The sequence below is a fragment of the Asterias rubens genome, chromosome 11 (assembly GCF_902459465.1).
Source record: "Asterias rubens chromosome 11, eAstRub1.3, whole genome shotgun sequence".
Classification (NCBI taxonomy): domain Eukaryota; kingdom Metazoa; phylum Echinodermata; class Asteroidea; order Forcipulatida; family Asteriidae; genus Asterias; species Asterias rubens.
Window position 1 is genome coordinate 516,497 of NC_047072.1, and position 23,163 is coordinate 539,659.

General features: G+C 39.1%; 1 protein-coding gene across 1 annotated transcript in view; it reads left to right on the plus strand.

Moving 5' to 3' along the window:
- Window positions 1-23,163, plus strand: part of LOC117296491 (intersectin-1-like) — a 53,996-nt gene that overhangs the window by 4,602 nt on the left and 26,231 nt on the right. The window contains exons 4-24 of the mRNA XM_033779451.1: window positions 87-259; window positions 1,612-1,773; window positions 4,357-4,465; window positions 5,821-5,994; window positions 6,848-7,260; window positions 7,897-7,994; window positions 8,569-8,621; window positions 8,889-9,000; window positions 9,532-9,681; window positions 10,352-10,492; window positions 11,370-11,457; window positions 12,933-13,072; window positions 13,923-14,095; window positions 15,892-16,058; window positions 16,666-16,704; window positions 17,283-17,336; window positions 17,504-17,563; window positions 18,074-18,357; window positions 19,296-19,462; window positions 20,011-20,146; window positions 21,179-21,791. Of these exons, the coding sequence (XP_033635342.1) occupies window positions 87-259; window positions 1,612-1,773; window positions 4,357-4,465; window positions 5,821-5,994; window positions 6,848-7,260; window positions 7,897-7,994; window positions 8,569-8,621; window positions 8,889-9,000; window positions 9,532-9,681; window positions 10,352-10,492; window positions 11,370-11,457; window positions 12,933-13,072; window positions 13,923-14,095; window positions 15,892-16,058; window positions 16,666-16,704; window positions 17,283-17,336; window positions 17,504-17,563; window positions 18,074-18,357; window positions 19,296-19,462; window positions 20,011-20,146; window positions 21,179-21,791 (3,506 nt within the window). The remainder of the gene's footprint in view (window positions 1-86; window positions 260-1,611; window positions 1,774-4,356; window positions 4,466-5,820; window positions 5,995-6,847; window positions 7,261-7,896; window positions 7,995-8,568; window positions 8,622-8,888; window positions 9,001-9,531; window positions 9,682-10,351; window positions 10,493-11,369; window positions 11,458-12,932; window positions 13,073-13,922; window positions 14,096-15,891; window positions 16,059-16,665; window positions 16,705-17,282; window positions 17,337-17,503; window positions 17,564-18,073; window positions 18,358-19,295; window positions 19,463-20,010; window positions 20,147-21,178; window positions 21,792-23,163) is intronic.

Sequence of the window (23,163 nt, forward strand, 5' to 3'; positions counted from 1 at the left end):
ATTAGTCTCCATCTTTCCTAAGAAAATCAAAATTTGAATCGTTAAAAAGAGAACATTTTCAAAAGTGTTGTTTTTGTCTGTGGCAGGGGCCTGGCCGATATGAATGGAGATGGGAAGATGGACAAACAAGAATTCTCCATCGCAATGTTCCTCATCAAGAAAAAACTGCAAGGGATGGAGCTGCCGACGTCGCTTCCTCCGTCTCTCAAACAACAACCTGGACAGGCCATGGGTGGATTCGGTGGATCGTTCACGATGGGTAAGATAAAACAAGGAGTAGCTTGTTTGTCTGTCTATCTGTTTGTTTTGTAAGTCAGTGTTGGTTGGTGTGTAGTAGTTGAACTCAAAGAAAGGTGTGCTGCTTTGTTCAGTGCTCTTAAAAAAAATACACAAGACTGAAGTACATGTGGCCCCCCTTTTTTGTTTGACCAGAACGAAACTGAGGAAAAAATGTAGACACTACCATTTAAAGACACTGGACACTATTGGTAATTATCAAAGACCAGTCTTCTCACTTGGTGTATCTCAACATAAATGCATAAAATAACAAACCTGTGGAAATTTGAGCTCAAGCGATCGTCGAAGTTGCGAGATAACTATGAAAGAAAAATATGCCCTTGTCACACGAAGTTGTGTGCTTTCTGATGCTTGATTTCGAGACCTCAAATTCTAAATCTGATGTCTCGAAATCAAATTCGAGGAAAATTACTTCTTTCTCGAAAACTACGTCACTTCAGAAGGAGCCGTTTCTCACAATGTTTTATACTATTAACAGCTCTCCATTACTTGTTAGTTTTTATGCTAATGATCATTTTGAGTAATTACCAATAGTGTCTACTGCCTTTAACCTAGCCCTGTTTGGCCACATTTGTCTGGCATCTATGTACTTTTCTAACAGTAACCAATTAACATCACACTAGTTGAAAAGAGTCAAAGGCAGAGAAAGAAGAGACAATAATGCTATTTAATTTTTCCGCCATGAAACTTAAAGGAACAGGTTGCCTTGGATCAGTCGAGTTGGTCTTTGAAAACCGTTTGTAACCGTTTTATATAAAATCGAATGGGTAGAAAGATGTTGTAAAAGTAGAACACAATGATCCACACAAACATGCCTCGAAATTGCACGGTTTTCCTTTTACATGGTCGGCCATTTATGGGAGTCGAATTTTTGACTCCCATAAATGTCCGACCGTGTTAATTCGCAAAGTCAAAGGGAAACCACAAAATTTTGAGGCAAATTTGTGTGGATCATTGTATTTAACTTTTAAAACATCTTTCTACCCATATGCATTTCATAACAAAAGGTTTCAAACGCTTTTTATAGACCAACTCGACTGATCCAAGGCAACGTGTTCCTTTAAGCTCTCACTGCAGGTTCCATTTCACGCGAATAATGTTCGGGGGGGTCTTGCTTTAATTAGACCTTCATTAGATGCTCAATAGATGGTTCTGGATAACTATTCTTTTTCTAATTAACGGATTAACTATCTTACCTGAGGTATCTACGGATTAACTGCTTTTAACTGAGGTATCTTTTCTAATCCTTTTGCTGATTAACTCTTTCTTCGTAACCACTGCAACTTTCTTTCCCACATCTCGCACCTCCTACAGGGATGGGTGGTATGGGCGCTGTAGCACCCGCCCAGCCTGTGGGAACCATGGGGGGCATGGGTACCATGCAACCCATGGCAGGGTCTATGGCAACGGGGCAAGGTGGGTTTAATGCCCAGCCTGGACGGAACGCACAAATGTCAATGTCTGGACTCACTATGGGTATGTGGACATGGTTAATTACAGTGTTATCAGTTTGCCCCTTTAAAGTCACTGGACACTATTGGTAAATTACTCAAAATAATTGTTAGCATAAAAACTTACTTGGTAACAAGTAATGGGGAGAGGATGATAGTATACAACTTTGTGAGAAACTGCTCCCTCTGAAGTAATGTAGTTTTTGAGAAAGAGGTTGTTAAATTTCTCACTCAAATACTTAAAGAATTCACGCCTGAGGTCTTTTTCAGGCATCTGAAAGCACACCAATTTGTGCAACAAGGGTGTTCTTTTCTTTCATTATTCTTCAGCAACTTCGATGACCAAATTTTTACAGGTTTGTTGTTTTTATGCACACATGTTGGGATACACCAAGTGAGAATGCTGGTTCTCTGACAATTACCAAAGGTGTCCAGTGTCTTTAATGTGTCATTCCATCGTTGACCTTGTTTTGCCTGCATTTAGGCAGTCTGCCATCAAATTGCATGTGCACTTAAAAGAACACGTTGCCTTGGATCGGACGAGTTGGTCTTTGAAAAGCCTGTGTAACTGTTGTTATAAAATGCATATGGGTAGAAAGATGCTGTAAAAGTAGAATACAATGATCCACACAAACATGCCTCGAAATTGCACGGTTTTCCTTTTACTTCTTCGACTAACATGGTCGGCCATTATGGGAGTCAAAATTTTGACTCCCATAAATGGCCGATCGTGTTAGTTCACACAGTAAAAGGAAAACCTCGCAATTTCGAGGCAAATTCGTGTGGATCATTGTATTCTACTTTTAAAACATCTTTCCAACCATATGCATTTTACAAAAAACGGTTACAAACGCTTTTTATAGACCAACTCGTCTGATCCAAGGCAGCGTGTTCCTTTAAAACAAATGGAAGCTGCATGATAAAAATAAATCAATACGCATGTTGCAAATGGAGGATGTTAAAGGGACATGTTGTGTTGGTTTTGGCGATTTGGGCTACAAACAGTTATGGTCATTAAATCAATATGGTTTTAAATGTAATGTATAATGATGCACACAAGAATGCCTCAGAATTGTGGTTTTCCTTTTACTTTGTAAACTAATACGATCAGCCATTTTGTGGATTCAAAAGCGCTTTAGCCCAAATTGCCCAATCCAAGCCTATGTTTACAATGCACAGTAGGTGTCCCTTTAAAGGGTTTATCTAACTTTTGTAGGACAAAAAACACAATGTCCACAGATTTACACTAAACTTACACAGTTTGAAGATAATGATAGTAGAAAGCTTCCCTGAAAATATTACGTGCTGAGGTGCTGTAGTTTTTGGGAAATAAGTAAAACAATGTCATGAAAATAATTTTCTGCTCATGAGACGAAAATTATTTTAATCATTTACAAACGTATTTTCATGACATTTTTTTTCACTAATTTCTCAAAAACTACAGCACCTCGGTAAGTAATATTTGAAGGGAAGATTTCCACTATCATTATCTTCAAACCCTGTAAGTTTAATGTAAATCTATGGACATTTTGAAAAAGTACACAAATCCTTTAAAGTGCAAGAATTTCATTTTTTTGTAATCCTGTGTTTCTCAAAGATTCTCCACGATAAGATTAAAAATATAAAAAATTCTTAACTTCTTCTTTCTCTACTGCTATTTTTTATCTTGTGGTGTGTGCATTGCACCTTTAATACTCTTGTTTCCAGTTTCTACGGTGACTCATAGGGTAAATTATTATCTGGAAATGGGAAATGTTGTGCTGTGTTCGGTATTACTCGCTCTTGCATGGACTTGGTTCTTTTTACTTTACAAACATGTAGCGCTGTTTTGGGGGGTTGAATTTGACTGTGATATTTAACTGTGTATTTTACCATTTTCAAACAGGATAAAATTTGAATGTTGAACGCCCAGAGCAAAATATTCGTTTTTGAGAATATCGTTTGTCAAAATAAAACCATGACTAAAATAGAGATAAAAAAAAAAACTCTTAAAATTATGCACCCTAAATAATATATCATCTGACCACAACCAAAAAAGGTCATTCTAAATATTGTTTGATCATCGGAATTTTGTTCTTGAAAAAAACATTCATTATAGCTGGTTCACTCGAGTCAAATGTAGACAAGAAAAGATGTTCTGATTTTAAAAGGATAAAGGAAGTTTGAAGATTAAAGACAGCGGACACTATTGGTAATTGTCAAAGACCAGTCTTCTCACTTGGTGTATCTCAACATATGCATAAAATAACAAACCTGTGAAAATATTAGCTCAATTGGTCGTCGGAGTTGCGAGATCAGTTGTAGAAGTTGCGAGATAATAACATGAATAATGAAAGAAAAAAACACCTTTGTCACACGAAGTTGTGTGCTTTCTGATGCTTGACTTCGAGACCTCAAGTTCTAAACTTGAGGTCTCGAAATCAAATTTGTGGGAAATTACTTCTTTCTCAAAAATCAGAGGGAGCTGTTTCTCACTATGTTTTCTCCTATCTACCTCTCCCCATTACTGGTAATCAAGAAAGTCTGAAAGATAAATTATGTTAAAAAAAAGACGGAGATTAATGCAGGATTGTTGTCACATTCTTCTGATTGATGTATTTATTCACAGGCACTTCTGGTCAAATGATCGCACAGTCTGGTCCCGGGGGCTTTCAAGGCATTTCACGGTCTGCTACACTGCCTCCTCCTTCGCAAGCCGTGCACGCTTCCCCTGAGAGGTAAGGATATGCGCATTGAATGTATGCCCTCTGGGGCGCCTTTGCTGGAATATATTCATGTTGCAGAGTAGAACAGGTTTTTTTTCCAACTGAATTTTCTGCAGAATCTTTTAAAAAGATGAAAAAAATTGATATAAATCCGGGTTTGATGCTTCAGTTTTTAAAGTGCAAGGGCACTAATGTGTATTCTCTTTAGTAAAGGGCATTTTAAAGGGGAGGTAGACCTTAGTTTTTTTTTAACCGTTTGATTGTTTGTATCCAATATCATTATTGATATAATGTATACAGTAAAACTAACATGCGTTTTTGAGATATATATATATTAATCCAGTGTTTGTGGGTCCAAGTTAAGCTGTAGTGAAAAAAATTGTTCAACTCGCAATTTTTGCAAAAATCTACTGTCGGTTTTTCTTGTGTCTTATTACCTCAAGTATGTAGATCATTTAAATATTGTTTCTGGTCCTGCGAAAGTGCCTACAAGGATTGGTCTAGCAGAGATTTTTTAACCCTACGTACCAAACATGCTAAAATGATCTCATATCAACTTGGTTGCGATTTTTCTAGAGGTTTCTTTTTGCCACTCACATTAAAATCAATTAAACTAGTAGCCTTGGAGGCATTGGGATGTGTACAGCTTGCTATCATTGCATGTGGTGTAAAAATCAATCAATAAATGTATATATACAGTGTAGTTATGCTATTGATTGCACTTAAAGGTGAAATGAAATGCTAAAAAAATGTTTTCACCTAAACTAAACCACAGCGTTTGGTACAATCTGGAAATTGGGTCCAGATTTACAGGAAATTAAAAAACAGATTGTTCATTTCCAAAGTTTTCACTTGATGTATTTTATATTTTTATTTTTTTAGTCTTTGAAGTATTATTTATTTGATGATCAAATAGTTACTTATAGTTTGTATAACGACAGGCCTGATACTTCACGGAGGCAACGAAGGCGGTTGTCTCCGTGTCCCCTGGTCATTGCCTTGGTGCCCTTGAAATGCCTTGGTGCCCTTGCCCTTTCAAAAACGAAGCATACAGGCCTGTAACGATACCTTAAGTCATCAGAGTGTGGATTCAAATCCCAGTCATGACACTTGTGTTCTTGAGCAAGGTGCTCCACTACAATTGTTTCTCTTTACCCAGGGGTATAAATGGGTACCTGCGAGGGTAGAGGTTGATATTGTGAATGAAAAAGAAGGAACGAATAAAGGAATAAAAATAGCCCAATGATTAGGGCACTAATGTTTTAAGCGCATTGAGATATTATTTTGAATTGCGCTATATAAGAACTGGTTAATATTATATTTATTATATACAAGTTTAAATATCTCTTCAAAATTTTTCTTGATAGGTCAGCAACGATATCCACAGGTCCAGAGTGGTCGATCCCCCACGGTCCCAAACTACGTTACAAGCAGACCTTTAATACACACGACAAGACGAGGAGTGGGTTTTTGACCGGTCCCCAGGCCCGGCAGATACTGCTACAGACCGGGTTGCAACAGGGCATTCTTGCACAGATATGGTGAGTCACATCCCCCCCCCCCCAAGAACCACAGACCCCCTCCCACCCAAAAGCCAACCTCGAAACCTAACCCCCAGAGTTTGCCTTTAAAGGGTTTTGATACTTTTTTTAGATAAAGTTTTTGCCATGACGAGAATCCCTACTAATGGTGAATGATGTGTAATATAGTTTACCTGAAAATACAGTTTACCTGTAGAAGTTTTAGCTTGATTAGTTTTTGTGAAAACAAAAATGAAAATCAAAGAGTAATGTTTCAAGAGAGTTATTTTCGTGAAATTGTCTTACTCGTTTCTCAAAAAGTGATATTTTAAGGGAAGCTTTCTACCATCATTATCTTTATGATGTGTAATTTTAATGTAAGACTGCTGACGTTTGTGTTTTCTATCAGACAAAAATTATCCAAGCCCCTTTAGGACCAGTTCACTTAATTTATTTGTATTTTCTTTACTCTTAATCAAATCCGATTTCTGGCAATAACTATTAATGACACGACATTTAAAATATTATTTTTACTCTCTAGGGGTTTATCCGATATCGATAACGACGGCAGACTCACCCAAGACGAGTTCTGCGTATTTCTGGCAACAACTATTAATGACACAACATTTAAAAAATTATTTTTACTCTCTAGGAGTTTATCCGATATCGATAACGACGGCAGACTCACCCAAGACGAGTTCTGCGTATTTCTGGCAACAACTATTAATGACACAACATTTAAAAAATTATGTTTACTCTCTAGGAGTTTATCCGATATCGATAACGACGGCAGACTCACCCAAGACGAGTTCTGCGTATTTCTGGCAACAACTATTAATGACACAACATTTAAAAAATTATTTTTACTCTCTAGGAGTTTATCCGATATCGATAACGACGGCAGACTCACCCAAGACGAGTTCTGCGTGTCCATGCATCTTGCAGACATGGCCAAGGCGGGCCAGATCCTACCAGCATCCCTCCCCAATCACCTAGTACCCCCATCCTTCAGACGGGGGCGCTCGGGGAGTAACCAATTCCAGATTGCGGCTCAGGTGCCCACCTCAACGGGTGCAATGCCGCCCAATATAGGTGCAGTACCCGCTTCTATGGGTGGCATGCCAGCTTCGATGGGCGGCATGCCAGCTTCGATGGGCGGTATGCCACCCAGTCAACCCATCGCCCAGATGGGTGGAATGATGACCATGACACCGCCCATGTCGCCCGGCCTCCCTCAGCAACAGAACTTTGACGATCTGCCTCTTGAAGACAAAATAATCGAGCCAGGTACTATTTTTTTTTTTTTTTATCGTCCTCAAACCAGCATCAGAATTAATTCATTTGTTTGCAAGAAATTATCAATAAATTTAAAAGTTGTACTATAATGTCGGAGTCAAATTTCATGGTGCTGCTTAAGCACAAAAAGGAGCTAAGCACAACAAAATATGCTTACCAGCCGAAACATGTACAACTTGTGACTGGTATCTTGCTTATTTTTGCTTAGCAGAAAGGTGTTCATGTTTTAAGCAGAATTCTCTCCTAAAAGCAGCTTTATGAAATTTAGCCCTGATCAGTCGATATTATCCACATGATTTTGACTGGTAAAATAATACACTATCAAACAATGCCAGCCTGCAATAGGGTATCGTGTGGTGAATGCATGATCTACACAGTGCACAGTCAACCCTCCTACTGTCTGACCATTTAATATCGTTCACTACGGCTTTATGAATGATACACACATAATTCTCTTGGAAAATGAGTACAATTCAAAATTAATTTGGACGTATCCCTTTCTTTGTATAAAACAAAAATTGAACCTGGTTTTTCAGCACCTTAGGACACATTTTTAAGTTGTGAGTCCTCTTGGGATGCTCTTTGACCTTTATATATGTGTTTGTTTGTTTGTTTACTTGTTTACAGTTTCATTTGAGGACAAGAAGAGAAAGAATTTTGAGAAGGGTCAGATGGAGCTGGAGAGAAGACGAGCAATGCTGAGGGAAGAACAGCAACGAGAAAAGGTAAGGATTACAAAACTCACAGATCCTTTGATTTGATTGGTGGGACACGCGTCACATGTCATTCTTAAATATTATTATTATTGTCTATTTTGCCTTGTATTTTGCTACAGCGTAAATTTCAAAACCATTGGCTAGAAGGCTTGTTTCACTAAAGTAGTTTTTGGTCCATTCACAATTATCAACACTTTCACAAGAGTACAAGCCCTTTATTATGGGTAGCGGTTAATGCCAACCGTACGCTTTTGTTTTCTGGAAAATTTAACAATTAAAACATAGCTGCATGATCCTTTTTGCACAAATAGATTTATAAAGACTCAGTTTAGCTTTTGGACCTCTGAAAGTCGGATAAGCTTCGTCTTGTATGAAGGAAATTAGGGTATTACAGTATGTATCTATTAAAGATGAGTCTTTATGTTTCTTAAAGGGTTTAAATACTTGTAAAGCTGCATTGTCTGTACACTTTATGAAACTATTGATATTAAAGTGTGAATTCAAAAATTTTAATTAAAAAAAAAAGATTTTTGTTTCGTTGATTTTTAAGAGTGAAATAAAAATTTCTTGTTATCGTTTGCAGGATCGGCAACTTCAAATTGAGAAGCAAGAACAGGAAAAGAAGGACAGGATTAGGTTAGTTTAATTCAGAATTATATTTAAAATATGAATTGTCTACTAGTTTTGTTTGTTAAGTTTGATTTTGTTTGAAACAATTTGCTTTGATTGATTGTTGAGTTCAGTTTTGATGTACTTGATGACTTGTCGGGGGCCGAGCGGATATGAACACCGGACTCGAGCTCTGGTGTTTCTGATCAGCAGAGTGTTGGTTCGAGTTCCGGTTGTGACACTTGTGTCCTTCAACTCTGACTTTAAACTTTGGTCTTGATATCTTTCTTGTAGGATGGAGCAGGAGAGACGTCGTCAGATGGAGTTAGAGAGAATGATGGCGAGACAGCGGGAGATGGAGGCCGAGCAAGAAGAACAAAGACGCAAGATGGTTGAACAAAGAGAGGTGAGAGTCTTAGTAGAAGTTCTTGACTCGATTTCACAAAGCACTAAGATTCATCTTAAAGACACTGGACACTGTTGGTAATTGTCAAAGACGAGTCTTCTCACTTGTTGGATCTCGACATATGCATACAGTAACAAACCTGTGAAAATTTGAGCTCAATCGGTCGTCAAAGTTGGGAGATATTAATGAAAGAAAAAGACACCCTTATCGCACCATGGTCACATGAAGTTGTGTGCTTTCAGATGCTTGATTTCGAGACCTCAAATTCTAAATCTGAGGTCTCAAAATCAAATTCATGGAAAATTACTTCTTTCTCGAAAACTACGTCACTTCAGAGGGAGCCGTTTCTCATAATGTTTTATACTATCAACCTCTCCCCATTACTAGAATCAAGAAAGGTTTTATGATAATAACGATTTTGAGTAATTACCAATAGTGTCCACTGCCTTTAAGAACTCAGTCCAAAGGTTTTAAATCCCTTCTCTCTTTTGATTGGATTAAACTGATCTGTCTTATCGTTTCTCTCTACAGACCGCAAGACGTGAGCTAGAGAGACAGCGTCAGCTTGAGATCCAACGTCAACGACGACAGGAACTGGAGGCCCAGAGAATCAAACAGCAGGAAGACGTCTGCCACCTCAAGTCTAAGAGCAAGACGTTAACGTGTGAACTTGAGACGCTGGTAAGAAAAGTGTGATTTGGCTGGGTATGGGTTCCAGGTTGTGTTAATGGGAGTTTAACTGCAATAAGTAGGTTTTTGGATATCGATTAACTGTTTACCGGCATAACCATATAACCTTTCAACCATTTTACGTCTGCAACCTCAAGTTGAAGAGCAAGACGTTAACGTGTCAATGAGAGACGCTGGTAAGAAAGGCAAGAACGATTTGGGCTGTGTATTTGTGTTCATGAGAGTTCAACTTCAATAATTAGGGTTGGGATATTGGCTAACCGTTGAAATAGAATAAGCTGTTGCGAACAGTTTAAATACACAAAATAGTTAATGGCCTGACGTTTATAGCCAAACTTTTTTCCCCCTGAAATTCAGACTGACTGTTTTTTGAAATTCAGACTAAATATTTTTTGTTCAGATCAGGGCCCAATAACCTAGAGCTGCTTAAGCAGAAAAAGTAGCTAAGGGCAACAAAATTGTGCTCACCAGAATAGCATGACCAGCCAAACTACCATGTCTTGTGTACAATTTGTGAGTGGTATCCTGCTCGTTTCTTTTCTGCTTAGCAGACATTTGTTAAGCAATATTTGTTAAGCAATATTTTCTGCTTAAGCCTCGATGTGAAATTGGGCCCACATCATAACTGTTTTTTTTTATACTTTTTTGTTGTGTACTTCAGGAAGACAAGAAGAACAGTCTAAACAGACAGCTGAGTGATGCAAAGAACATTATTACTGACCATCACACTACGATCATATTAATGGGCCAGTCCAGGGATACCAAAGTGGCTGAGATAGATCAACTACAGAAAGAAATACAGGTATGTGTTGTTGGTCTGGTTTCCAGTAGTGACAATGGTAAATAGCCTGCATTGGTTACCTATAGAATGTTATCACGCTGCGACCATCTTGGTCATGTTCCCTGTATCCAACAACAGTATTGGGATGCTAATATTCATTGTACAAAAAGGAACCAGACTAATTTTCCCTTCCAGCCTCAGTTTGGTTACATTGATTTGAATGGGAGAAAAAAACAAGATGGCCTCATTATGATAAAGGTCTAAATTATCACAAGTTCAGTTTAAAAGGGAAGGTATGCATTTGCGATACAAAGAACATCATTACTGAGCATCACACTTCGATCATCTTAATGAGCCAGTCCAGAGATACCAAAGTAGCTGAGATACATGTAGATCAACTACATAAAGAAATACAGGTATGTGTTACTAGGGTAGCCATCTTGGTTTGGTTTCCAGTAGTCACACAGTAAAAAGCCTGCACTGGTTGTTGAAGCCACCAGTCTCACCAATCATGCAAACAAAAGATGCTAAAGTAAAGCAGGCAATACCTCGACACTGGGCATGCCATTTTGTGGAGTCATATTTTCGACTCCACAAAATGGGCGACCGTGTTAGTTCGCAAAGTAAAGGAAAACCATGCAATTTCGAGGCATATTGAGCGGAAGATTGTATTTTACTTTTTAAAATATCCTTCTAACCATATGCATTCTGTAACAAACGGTTACAAACACTTTGCATAGACCAACTGGCCCAATCCAAGGCAACGTGTCCCTTTAATGTGTCCCTTTTGTGGCACACTTTCCATATTGGATGTGATTTCCAGTCGGTAACTTACTAGCAATACAAATGAATGCGGCTGGCCACAATTAATGGTGACGAATTTGATATTTGTTTTTAGGAACAAAGACAAGTGAAGCAAGGGATAGTAATGCAGAAAGATGATATATCTGCAGCTGCTAAGAAACTTGGCATTGACGGCCATGTTGGTAAGCATCATCAGGGAAGGGTCTGGACTGACTGGGCTAGTCTATGTTTAAAGTCACCTGGAAATAGAATTTTTTTTCTTTCAAACATAAGAGTATATGCTTACAAACAATAAAACATTTTTTTTAGTAATTGTTTGTCACGATTTAGAAAATATATAAAGTTGTTTGACTCCGCCTACCCCTTTTGTGACGTCAATCGAGGCAGACTTTGCCTGCAATGCCTATAGTAAACACACGTGCAAAGTACATGTACATCCAAGTCGTGAGTTGGTACATTTCAAAAAGTGTTTTTCTGCATTCAGCAGCAATACACCTGGTCGGCATTGCCGGAAAAAAACAATTTTTTTTTTTTAAACGTACAAACTCACGACTTGGTCCGTACATGTACTTTGCAATTGTGTTTACACTACGCATTACAGGCAAAGTCTGCCTCGATTGACGTCACGAACAGCGCCCTCTCGGGTCGGGGTCTACTCTTAAATTTGTAAATAACCTTAGTTAACTGTTTATTCACATTCCACTCATCAAAACACATATTTTGATTGTTGACAAAAGCTTTATTTTGAAAAAATACCACTTCCAGGTGACTTTAAGTGCTGTTGTTATAGAGTGGTATTTGGCTAGTCTATGTTCAAATGCTATGGTTACAGAATAAGTATTTCCTTATTTGCTTAGCTAGTCTATGCTCACGTGCTTTCCATATCAAAGTCAAAACTGTCGAACCCTAATATTCGTTTTCTAAAGTTGATTTGATGCTGATTTCCTTCAGATGGTTTTCATTTTCGGGTGTCGTGGCCGAGCGGTTTATCTGATTAGAGCATCGACTTCAAGTTCTGTGTGGGTTCCAATCTCGGTCATGATGCTTGTGTCATTGAGCAAGACACTTCTATTATTATTACTAGTATTATTATTATATTGCCTGTAATGAATGTCTATAAAAGCCTATACTACAGTACATGTACATGTGTATGTAGGTCCACCATTTTAAAAAATTGCTGGTGACTAGCCAAATATTGCATTGGCGTTTTTTTTTTTTCATGGAGGAAATTATTTATTTAAACTTAAAAACGTTGGCATTTGGTCTACTAGTCTATGCTCAAGTGCATTCGGTTCCACAATCAAAACCAAAACACAAAGTGCCAAAAATGTTTAATGTTTCTTAAGTTGCTACGCTGCCGTTTTTCTAGCCTGAACATTCCGTCACACCTGGAAGCTTCAAGTGAATAACGCCAGAGACCTGCCTCCAGACCGGCGTGTGTTTTCACCTTTGACCTACATTCATTTCACACAGAGATACGCAGTCAAATTCTTTTGGGGATGTGACAGCAGTGTACTGTTTGGGCATCTATGGAAAGCTCATGTCACTGCACGTCTATCAAATGATATCATTGTATCCAATGGAATCAATGGATCTGAGTTGCAGGGACCAGTCTAACGATTTTCAAACATTGGTTTTTACCATTTGTCCGTTTCAGGTGAGAATTATCGTAGCATCATGAACAGCTTCACCAATAAGAAGAGGACGCTAGAGCGACTGAGGGAGCAGCTGAAACATCATGAGAATACGATGGAGACAACACTGCTGGAAATAGATGCTAGAAACACCCAGATAGCTGTGAGTCATTGTTTATAAATAATAATAATAATAATAATAGTTAGTATTTATATAGCGCTTTATAAACCCAAAAGGTGTCTCAGAGTGTTTCCACATTATTATCACTGGGCTTTAAGTCGTTCCCTAAACCATCTCAGCTTCCTGGGGAGTGCACAGCCAGTTCTGTAAAATATACAGCATACGGCTTGATGAGTGCGTCTGCTAGTGTTAAAGAATAGCCATACATGTGCGATCTAGCCGTAGCTTTAGCCGAAGTTGCGGTTTAGGATACAACTTGAGACACAACATGTATTTCAGTCAGAGTAAACGATAAATTAAAGTTAACTTGCAGGTACAGTCATGTAGTATTAATTTTTATTTTATTATTTTTTTTTTTTTTACCCATACACCGATGTGTGTTAGCACTGTATACTCAGTACTTTGAAAAAAATATCACAGGCATGTTACTCGGGTGGGATTCGAACTCAGGACCCTTGCAATTCTAGAGCAGTGTACCAACTAGACTGTCGAGGTTGCCTGGTAGCTAGAGGCAGTTCGAATCCTATGTTTTGGCAGCGGGCACCGATATATACCGATGATATAATAGATGTTAAATTTGCATCGGGATAAAGAATGTTAATTTTGGTTTTACCCATACACCGATGTGTGTTGGCACTGTATACTCAGTACTTTCCCGAGTCCTGTGAAAAAATATCACAGGCATGTTACTCGGGTGGGATTCGAACCCACGACCCTTGCAACCATGTGGTAGTTTTCTTTTGAGTGAGTGTTGGCTCTGAAAAAAAAAAATCAATTTACAAAAGCAAAAGTTCAAAAATGTTTTGATAACTTGACTGGTTTTGGTTTTCAGGAACTGAAAGAACAGATTCCCAAGGAGCAAGCTGAGTTGGAGAGACTATCCGCTCTCCATCAACAGAAGCAATTAGAGCAACAGCAGGCCAGCACCGACATCAAACGCAAAAGTCAACTAGCCTCAGAGATGGATATAAAGCAGAAAATAGCCGCTGATCTACAACGGATAAGGTAAGATATCGATTCTTACATCCATTGTATATAATTTTTGATTTTGTGATTTGGGGGTTGAACAAAGAACAATTGACTAGAGCGAGATTCAAAACAAAAACCTCCTGATCTGGACCCAAATTCATAGAGCTGCTCAAAGACAGTGGACACTATTGGTAATTGTCAAAGACTAGCCTTCACAGTTGGTGTATCTCAACATATGCATAAAATAACAAACCTGTGAAAATTTGAGCTCAATCGGTCATCGAACTTGCGAGATAATAATGAAAGAAAAAAACACCCTTGTCACACAAAGTTGTGTGCGTTTAGATGGTTGATTTCGAGACCTCAAGTTCTAAACCTGAGGTCTCGAAATCAAATTCGTGGAAAATTTCTTCTTTCTCGAAAACTAAGTCACTTCAGAGGGAGCCGTTTCTCACAATGTTTTATACCATCAACCTCTCCCCATTACTTGTTACTAAGTAAGGTTTTATGCTTATAATTATTTTGAGTACTTACCAATAGTGTCCACTGCCTTTAAGCACAAAAGTTTGCTAAAGCAAAAATTTCCTTGCTTGGTAAAATCAGATTATCGGCTAAGACTCCACTCAATTAGTATTCTAAGTAAACAACAGCTAAATACCAGTCACAAGCAATGTATTGTATGACATTTTGGCCAGTAACATGTGTAATATAAGCGAGCTATTTTCGTGCTTGACCAATGTTTTGCTTAAGCAGCTCTATGAAATTGGCCCCTGCTCTACCAACTGCGCTATCTAGCGCTTTGATGGAGGTCCCCCTATTTTGTTAAAAAGCCAGGGATCACACATATGTTTATGATGCAATCTGGGAAGTGTCCCTTGTGGTTGCTTATAAACAAATCTATTTTGTGTACATTGACAGACCTGGCTCAATAAATTCTCCAAGTTTGCTGTATGTCAATTTCAACTTTCAATATTTTTTTCTTCTTTTTAACAAACCCTAAAACCCTAGCTAGTGCTAGATACGATACGATATTGAGGACAATATCGTCAATATCAATGTTGGTCTAAAATATTGAAATATCGTGTTAATGAAATTCTTACCAAATAAATCATATCGTATATTGTTTGCTACAAGAGTTACCGAAGGTCGCCTTTTGACAAGGGCTGTTAAGTCGTTAAGAAGTTTCTCAAAGGTTTTTTCTAAGTATCATTTTGCTGAACGAAAGACGGGTCAGCATGGAGTTCAAGATTGCCTAGGGAATAAGCTTATAAAAGGTTGTCAACAGACTTACACCTAGTTAACTGCAAACCAAATATGAAATAGCAATTAACGGCCTTACAGCATCTAGCCAACAAAATATACCATTAATAATAATAATAATAATAATAACCGTATTTATAACGCGCCTTTTTCCAAAGGATACAAAGCGCCGGGTATTATTACTGCAAGGAGTGGGGCGAATTTTGAGATATAAGACCTAATCCTTAAGCACCATGTACGTAATGGTTTACAAGGTGCTGTGGCGCAATTTGCTGCCAATCCAGCCAGGAACACCGGTGCGAACCCCTTCTCTTTTCGATAAGTGCACTGGGTTCTTTTACATGCATTTACACAACACATGGGACCAACGACTTTACGTCCCATCTGAAGGACGAAGCAATGGTTATGTGTCTTGCTTAAGGACACAAATGTCATGGCTGGGGATACGAACCCACACTCTGCTGATCAGAAACACCAGAGTTTGAATTCGGTGCTCTTAACCGCTCGGCCACGACACTCCCAAAATAAAATATTAGGCAAGTTTTCAGACTTCCATCTCTCTGTGGTTTCAGGGATGAGAATCAGCGCAAACAGGCTGAGGAAGAAGAGACGAGAAGAAAGCAAGATCAGATCCGATTGGCTCAACAGAGAGCTGAGCAAGAGCAACGAGAGGCGGCCGAAAAGAAGAAGCAAGAAGAGAAAACGAAAGCTCCAGTCGCCGATCCCTTTGCTAACTTTGGTAAGCATTTTGTTCTTGGGGTGAACACAATCAGCGGTTGTGAAGGTATTAATGAACAGACTCTTGATCCATTACGCCAAACGGGGTTCTGCCCACAGTGGTCGGTGCTGGAAAAACCCGCACGGCACTCAGGATTCCTGACCACTGGAAGAATTTCCTCTGTTTCTGACTACTACACATTGTCATTAATTATGAGCACTTCTTTCATGTCTTTGATTTGAGTCTATTTTATATGATCTGCCATGTAACTGATCCATCTTGCAGTGGTTTCCAGGGAAACATTTTTTCACCACTAAAGACATTCTTGGCAGAACCCTGGCCAAAGTGGTAGTGTCGGCCGATTTTCTACCTTCCACCCCAGCAGGTAGTAGTTGATAAGCAGGACAGTTCTTTTCAGAACTTAAAAAGTCTCCCAAATCCCATAAATTTACTCCATTAAAGTAGAATGTAAAGCAAGACAAGTTCTCAAAAGAACACAATCTACCCAGCTAGTAGATTTACTCATGGTGCTACTGCAGACATACATACACAAAACATAGTTTGACAAAAACAAAATGTACCTGCAGACTGGACTTCAATCCAAACTTTTATCTTTTTCTACTGGCAGGAAATGCAGTTGATGATCCGTTTGCCTCATCTGGCTTTGGTGAGTTTGTTTATTTCTGTCAAGATTTCATAAATTTTATTTGTATCATGTTCAACCCCAAATTAGTATTTGTTACTGGTGCATATCAGTGAATTGGTTCTTTATTGAACAAATAGTATTAGTTGTTGCATACCAACCAAAAGGAACTATGGTGTAAGTGCAAATTGCTTAAAGCCATTGGACACTTTCGGTAAACAGTAATGCCAAAGGCCCACACTTCGTGTATCACAACTTATATATAAAATAACAAACCTGCGAAAATTTATGCTCAATCGGTCATCGGAGTCGGGAGAAAATAACGGGAAAACCCACCCTTGTTTCCGCACGTTTCGCCGTGTCATGACATGTGTTTAAAATAAATCCGTAATTCTCGATGTCGAGAATTGATAATTGTTTTAATGTTTTCTCAAAAAGTAAAGCATTTCATGGAATAATATTTCAAGAGGAGTCTTTCACCATTACCTTCTGTAAACCCTGTAAGTTATTTGTAAATCTGTGAACTTTTTTCTGTTCCCTAAAGGCAAACAACTATTTTGGGGTTCTTTATTGTGATGTTTTTTTTTCTTTTTTTCTTGCAGCCAACTCGGCGCCCAAGACAGTTGATCCAGCGGATCCCTTTGCTGCTTTCTCAGGTAAAGTCTTGGAAGCCATTTTTGTGTTGCATGTGTACTCCCCCCAACTTCCCATGCATAACCACATTACTTCAAAATGAAACGATTCTCAAAATGCTGTGTTCTATCAAATTTTCCCTTTAAAAAGTGACGATTATTATATTATTCTTATTTTTTTTCCAATAAAGGTTCTGTAACCCCCACTCCACCAGCTGCTCAGAAAGATGATCCCTTTTCAGCTTTTGCAGGTATGAATCAAATTTTTTTTAAATTATTAAACAGATATTGATTTCTCTGCACTCTGGACCATTTTTTGATGAGATATCGCCTTTCATGAGGCCGAAGGACCACTAGATGAGGAACACTGTCACTGATTTTGGCTATGGACCTAGGTCAACTGCCACCAGGGGCATATTGCCGCCTACTGCTAGGGCTGAAACTGGGTTACCCCCTTCACAGTCCCTAAGGATGTAGGCATGGGTATCATCCATTAGGAGCCATCTACTCCTTGGGTTGAAACAGGGTTACCCCCTTCACAGTCCCTAAGGATCTAGGCATGGGTATCATCCACTAGGAGCCTGGTCGGTAAAGTTTAATAACCCTTTTTACAGTAAGCAGGATTTTGAATGGTAGTTTGGGTTACGGGAAACAAAACTATTTTTGTTCAAGCCTAGTCACCAATTCTGTATTGTGTCTGTTTTGAAGGTTACTTGTAAAAACGCAACTCAATTATGTTTCACTTCTTTATTTTTTCACAGATTTCTCAAACGCCAAATTTGACTTTGCCTCAACCACTTCAGCAAAGCCCAGCACGGCAACAAAGTTGACTCCAGCTTCAAAAGCAACAGCGCCCTCATTGCCCGCAGTCACATCGACCAAAGTGCCGACTGCCAAAACTAGTGCTACTAACGACAGTGGGGTATCGTTGAAATCATCCAAAACCAGGCCGGACAGTGTGGTGTTCAAGAAGTTCAGGGCGCTGTTTGCGTTTGAAGCGGAAACGCCCGAGGAGCTGTCAATCAATCCCGGAGATATCGTCATGGTAACAACTTTGGTTATATTTATTTTCTCATTGAAGTAGAGCATTTTACATAGTTTGAGCTGTACTAACAGGCATGCAATTTTTTAGCTGATCAGCTGATTTACTCTTTTTCTTTTCAAAACAGTACCATAGAAAGCTGAAAAACACCATTTCCATTTCCTCTTTATTGCTACTAGAAAGTTGCATGGCTGGCTGACTAAACATATGCATATCAATTTTGTCCACATTAACATGCAAGGCTCCAGTCCAGGATTCAAACCGGGGTCCTAAGAGGTGAAAAGCAGGGACAAAAACCACTGAGCAAACCAGAATGTTGGTAATTAGATAGACCCCTTGCATAATATGTACAAAACAAAACAGGGCATTGAGGTTACGTGCACGTTTTTTTTCTGCACAAAGAACAGCATCAGTGAGGGGGCTTTTTGGTTTCGGTGAGGGCGTTATTTGAGATTGAGACGTCATTCCCTAGGGTCTTTTAAATTTAACAATCCTGTGGCAACCATTTTCTGATGATGAGAAATTGATTTTAAAGGCAGTGGACACTATTGGTAATTGTCAAAGACTAGCCTTCACAGTTGGTGTATCTCAACATAAGCATAAAATAACAAACCTGTGAAAATTTAAGCTCAATCGGTCATCGAACTTGCGAGATAATAATGAAAGAAAAAACACCCTTGTCACACGAAGTTGTTTGCGTTACGATGGTTGATTTCGAGACCTCAAGTTCTAAATCTGAGGTCTCGAAATCAAATTTGTGGAAAATTACTTCTTTCTCGAAAACTATGGCACTTCATCAGAGGGAGCTGTTTCTCACAATGTTTTATACCATCAACCTCTCCCCATTACTCGTCGCCAAGAAAGGTTTTATGCTCATAATTATTTTGAGTAATTACCAATAGTGTCCACTGCCTTTAACGCCATTAATTTTGTTTCTTCAGGTCGGTAGAAGCGAGAACGCAGAGCCGGGCTGGCTTGGTGGTGAGCTGAACGGTAAGACAGGCTGGTTCCCTGAGAATTACGTTGAGAGGATGGGATCTGACGATGAGGAGGGGACCAGTGGCAAGGATGCTGGCTGGGCTAGCTTCGGAGATGCTGCTGGGAGTCAGTAAGTCAAATCTCTCTGGAGTTGAACCCGTTTCAGACAGGCGTGCCAGAGTTTCGCCGAACCAAATAGATTAGGAGCAACTCTAGGTCAACCCAAATAAATGTTGGTTTTAGACGGGTGAACTTAACATAGCATTTTGTTTCGATTCATGACAAGATCGACGTATAAATCTAAGAGCTCCTCAGTCTTTTATACGACTGCAACAGTTGATTTTTCGTTTTCTAGCGCGTCCTGTCGCTTCTAACTGTTTCAGACATGGAACTTTTCATGTACTTTTTTCAGAATTTATGAATTTGGTTCGATGCGACTATGGAGCGACTAACTGAAGGGAGTCCCAAAGCGCTTCACATTATTACCCCTGGTCACTGGGCCTTAAATCATTCCAAAAACCTTCTTGGCTCCCTGGGGAGTAATCTGCCTGTGCAACATTAATATGCGCTAATCGGCTAAATTTAACTTTGTTGAACCCAAAATTATTTAATAACTACGCATAATTCCGTATCGTCTTAGTTTAAATTTCAATTGTTTTCTCGTCTCGCTTCTTTCAGAGCGAAAGCTGAAACATTGTCTTCTGAAACGATGTCCACTTCTTCCTCTGCGTTCAGTCATTCGGTAAAGTCGTCCCAGTTTACTCATGTGACTCAAACGTCGACGCATCCAGCACCGTCACCCACACCTGGACAGGTAGCAAGAATTTTCTCTTAAAAAAAAAACCCAAAATGGCATTAACAATCCCCCCCTAAAAACAGTAAAAGGAAAAACAAAGATTTTCTGGGTATGCGTTAAAGATGCTTTGTCAGATCTTTTGCCGATTTGACCCCAACATTTTGATTTAAAATTCAATAGGTATTTTGATGGGGTCGAGAAAGTTACAATGCTTTCCTTTGAGCCATTGCACGATAAAGTCCGCCAATTATTAGTAGCAGTGAAATAAAGTGCTCAAATTTAGTTTTTGTCGGGATCCCGACAATAGTCACGTGACCAATTCTTGCGTGTTTTATAAGAAACATTTTAAATTTTTGTCACGGTTCCTGACCACTAAAAGTAAAAAATAAACTTGCTTGCGTTAGAGCGGGTGATACTCTTTGAAATACCATTCACTCAAAAAAATCTATTTTTTAGTGTTTGGGGCCAAAAATCTAAAATAGCATCTTTAACATTGTTTTAACAAGTCACCAACTTTGATTGAGTTTTCTTTCAAAAAAGCCAAAAACATCCCCCCCCCAAAAAAAAAAAAAATAGTAAAGAAAATGACGAGATTCTTATTAGGCACAAACAAGTTTTGTATTTCACTGTTTTTCAAGCTGCAAAACCCACAGTCATGATAGTGAGCTCAGCAACCATGATACCCTAGACTGGACCATTCCACTTATCTAATAGGGGAAAGGGAGGGGTCAGTTGTACAAGATCTGATCCTGTAACCATTTTGAGCTGCAAACAGTCTCATATAATTCCCCTCCAAGTTCCAGTGGAACTCTCTACCACTTAATCTTAGATCTTGTCAAATTCAGATCTTTTCCCAAAACTTATCTTACGTCACAGGTTTTCAAGGACTAATTTTGTTGTGTCTGTTTTCTGTCGATTTGTTTTTGGTTTTACTGTGCCTTGAACACACAGCAGGCTGGATATGAGCGCATTGCAAGTCTTTATTATCCTTATTATTATTATTATTGATGTATTTTTTCATTTTAATAAGTCATGTTTGTAATTCTGCAGGGCAAGAAGCTTGCAGATGGCGTCAAAGCTGAAGCGTTATACAACTGGCAAGCTAAGAAGGATAACCATCTATCGTTCAAGGCTGGAGACATCCTCCTACTCAAGGAAGAGCAAGATATGTGGTGGATGGGAGAGCTGAATGGGAAACAGGGATGGTTCCCTAAGACACAGGTCAAGCAGCTTCAAATAGAGTCTGATAAGCCTGCAGCAGCCACGCCTGCAGCAGGTGTATCAGTAGCAGCAATTACATCCTCGCTGTTTGGTGAAGCAGCAACATTCAAGCCAGCTGCAGCAGCAGCTAAACCTCCTGCAGCAATAGCAAAACCTGCGGCAGCAACAGCAAAACCTGCTGCAGCACGCGTAGCAGCACCACCCACGTCTCAACCAACACCGACAGCAACACCTGCTGCAGCAATAGCTCAACCTGCTGCAGTGACAGCTAAACCTGCAGAGGTCGCAACGCCAGCTACATCTGAACCCACGCTGGCCGCAAAGGCGGGGGTGTCCGTAACAATGCCCACTGCCCAACCACACCTGGGTGATTTTACTTCCATGTCGGCGAAGCCTGCAGTTTCACCGACGCCTTTAGCAGACCAGATGCACTTAGGAGAAGGTATGAAGTTCTTAATAGTTGTGGCCGAGCGGTTAAGAGCACCGGATTCAAGCACTTGTGTTTGATCAGCAGAGTGTGCGTTCGAATCCCGGTCGTGACACTTTGTACATAAAATTGGGGAGGTAGTGCTTTCTGCTCTGCCAGCCAGGCTTCGAATTGACGATACCCAAGCCTACATTCGTATGGACTGTAAAAGGGGTAACCCTGTTTCAGCACTAGGAGTAGGTGGCAACAGCCTCTGGAAAAAATAATTGTAGCCCACACCTTTAAGTGCAGGCCTTGTGTGTCAGGCGACTTGCATAAAAAAAAATAAAAAAATAGAAATATACAATTAACAAAGACTTGTAATTTGCACATATCCACCCTGCTGAGTGTTAATAATAATAATAATTATTCTTATATAGCGCATTTCACATGCGCTTTACATTAGTGCCCTGGTCATAGGGCTGATAGCATCCCTTTTCAATGTTTCTCAGCTCCCTTGGGAGTAAACAGCCCTGAGCTGCCTGTAAGGCGCAGTTAAACTAAAAAGAAAAGAAAGAAAAAAGACACAACAAAATCAGTCCTTGAATACCTGTGACACAATAAGATTTTAATTTTTATAATTTTTTTGATACAAAGACAAGATTTAAGGTTAATTGGTAGAGAGTCCCAGACGCATGGAAAAGACCGTGGAAAAGACCGTCAACATAAATTCATAAGGTGTTCGGGCCAACAGCCCGGAACACCTCTTATTTTTGTTCATTTTTTTTATTTTTATTGATACTTCTTCTTCTTCTTCTTCTGTTTGCCCTTGTCTGCTAACAGAAACATCTTTCCAAATATCGTATGAACTTGAAACTTCACACATAGTTAGATATTTATTAGGACAAGAAACCGTTAAAGTTACTTCATGATGACGTCATCCGTTCATGAGTTATGAAAATTCAAAGTTTATTATTTCAAAAAATCATACTTCTTGATCTACATAATGGATTCTTACAATCAATACATCATCGGAAAGGTCATTAAAAACTCCGTAAATGCCTCATAGACATGACCCCATTTTGACCCTGTCTTCCGGTTCAAAATTGAGGTTGAAATATTCCACCATTGGTCGTGAGTAAAGATTTTACACGTACAACACGTGTTGAGTCACGCTTCAGTGCTCATCCATAGAGCGCAATGCTTCGCGTATAATAGTCTTCGTTCAAGGCGTTTTCAACATACAGTTCCCTTACGATTACTTAGTTTGTTCTGTAAAGTCGTCAATATTTCATAAGTTTATATTTCCTCAACCACAGAAGCTATTTTGACAATCTATACATCATATTGAAGGGCTTTACGTACTTTACAAAAACGGATAAGTAGGTGACCTTCTCGTGACCTTTTG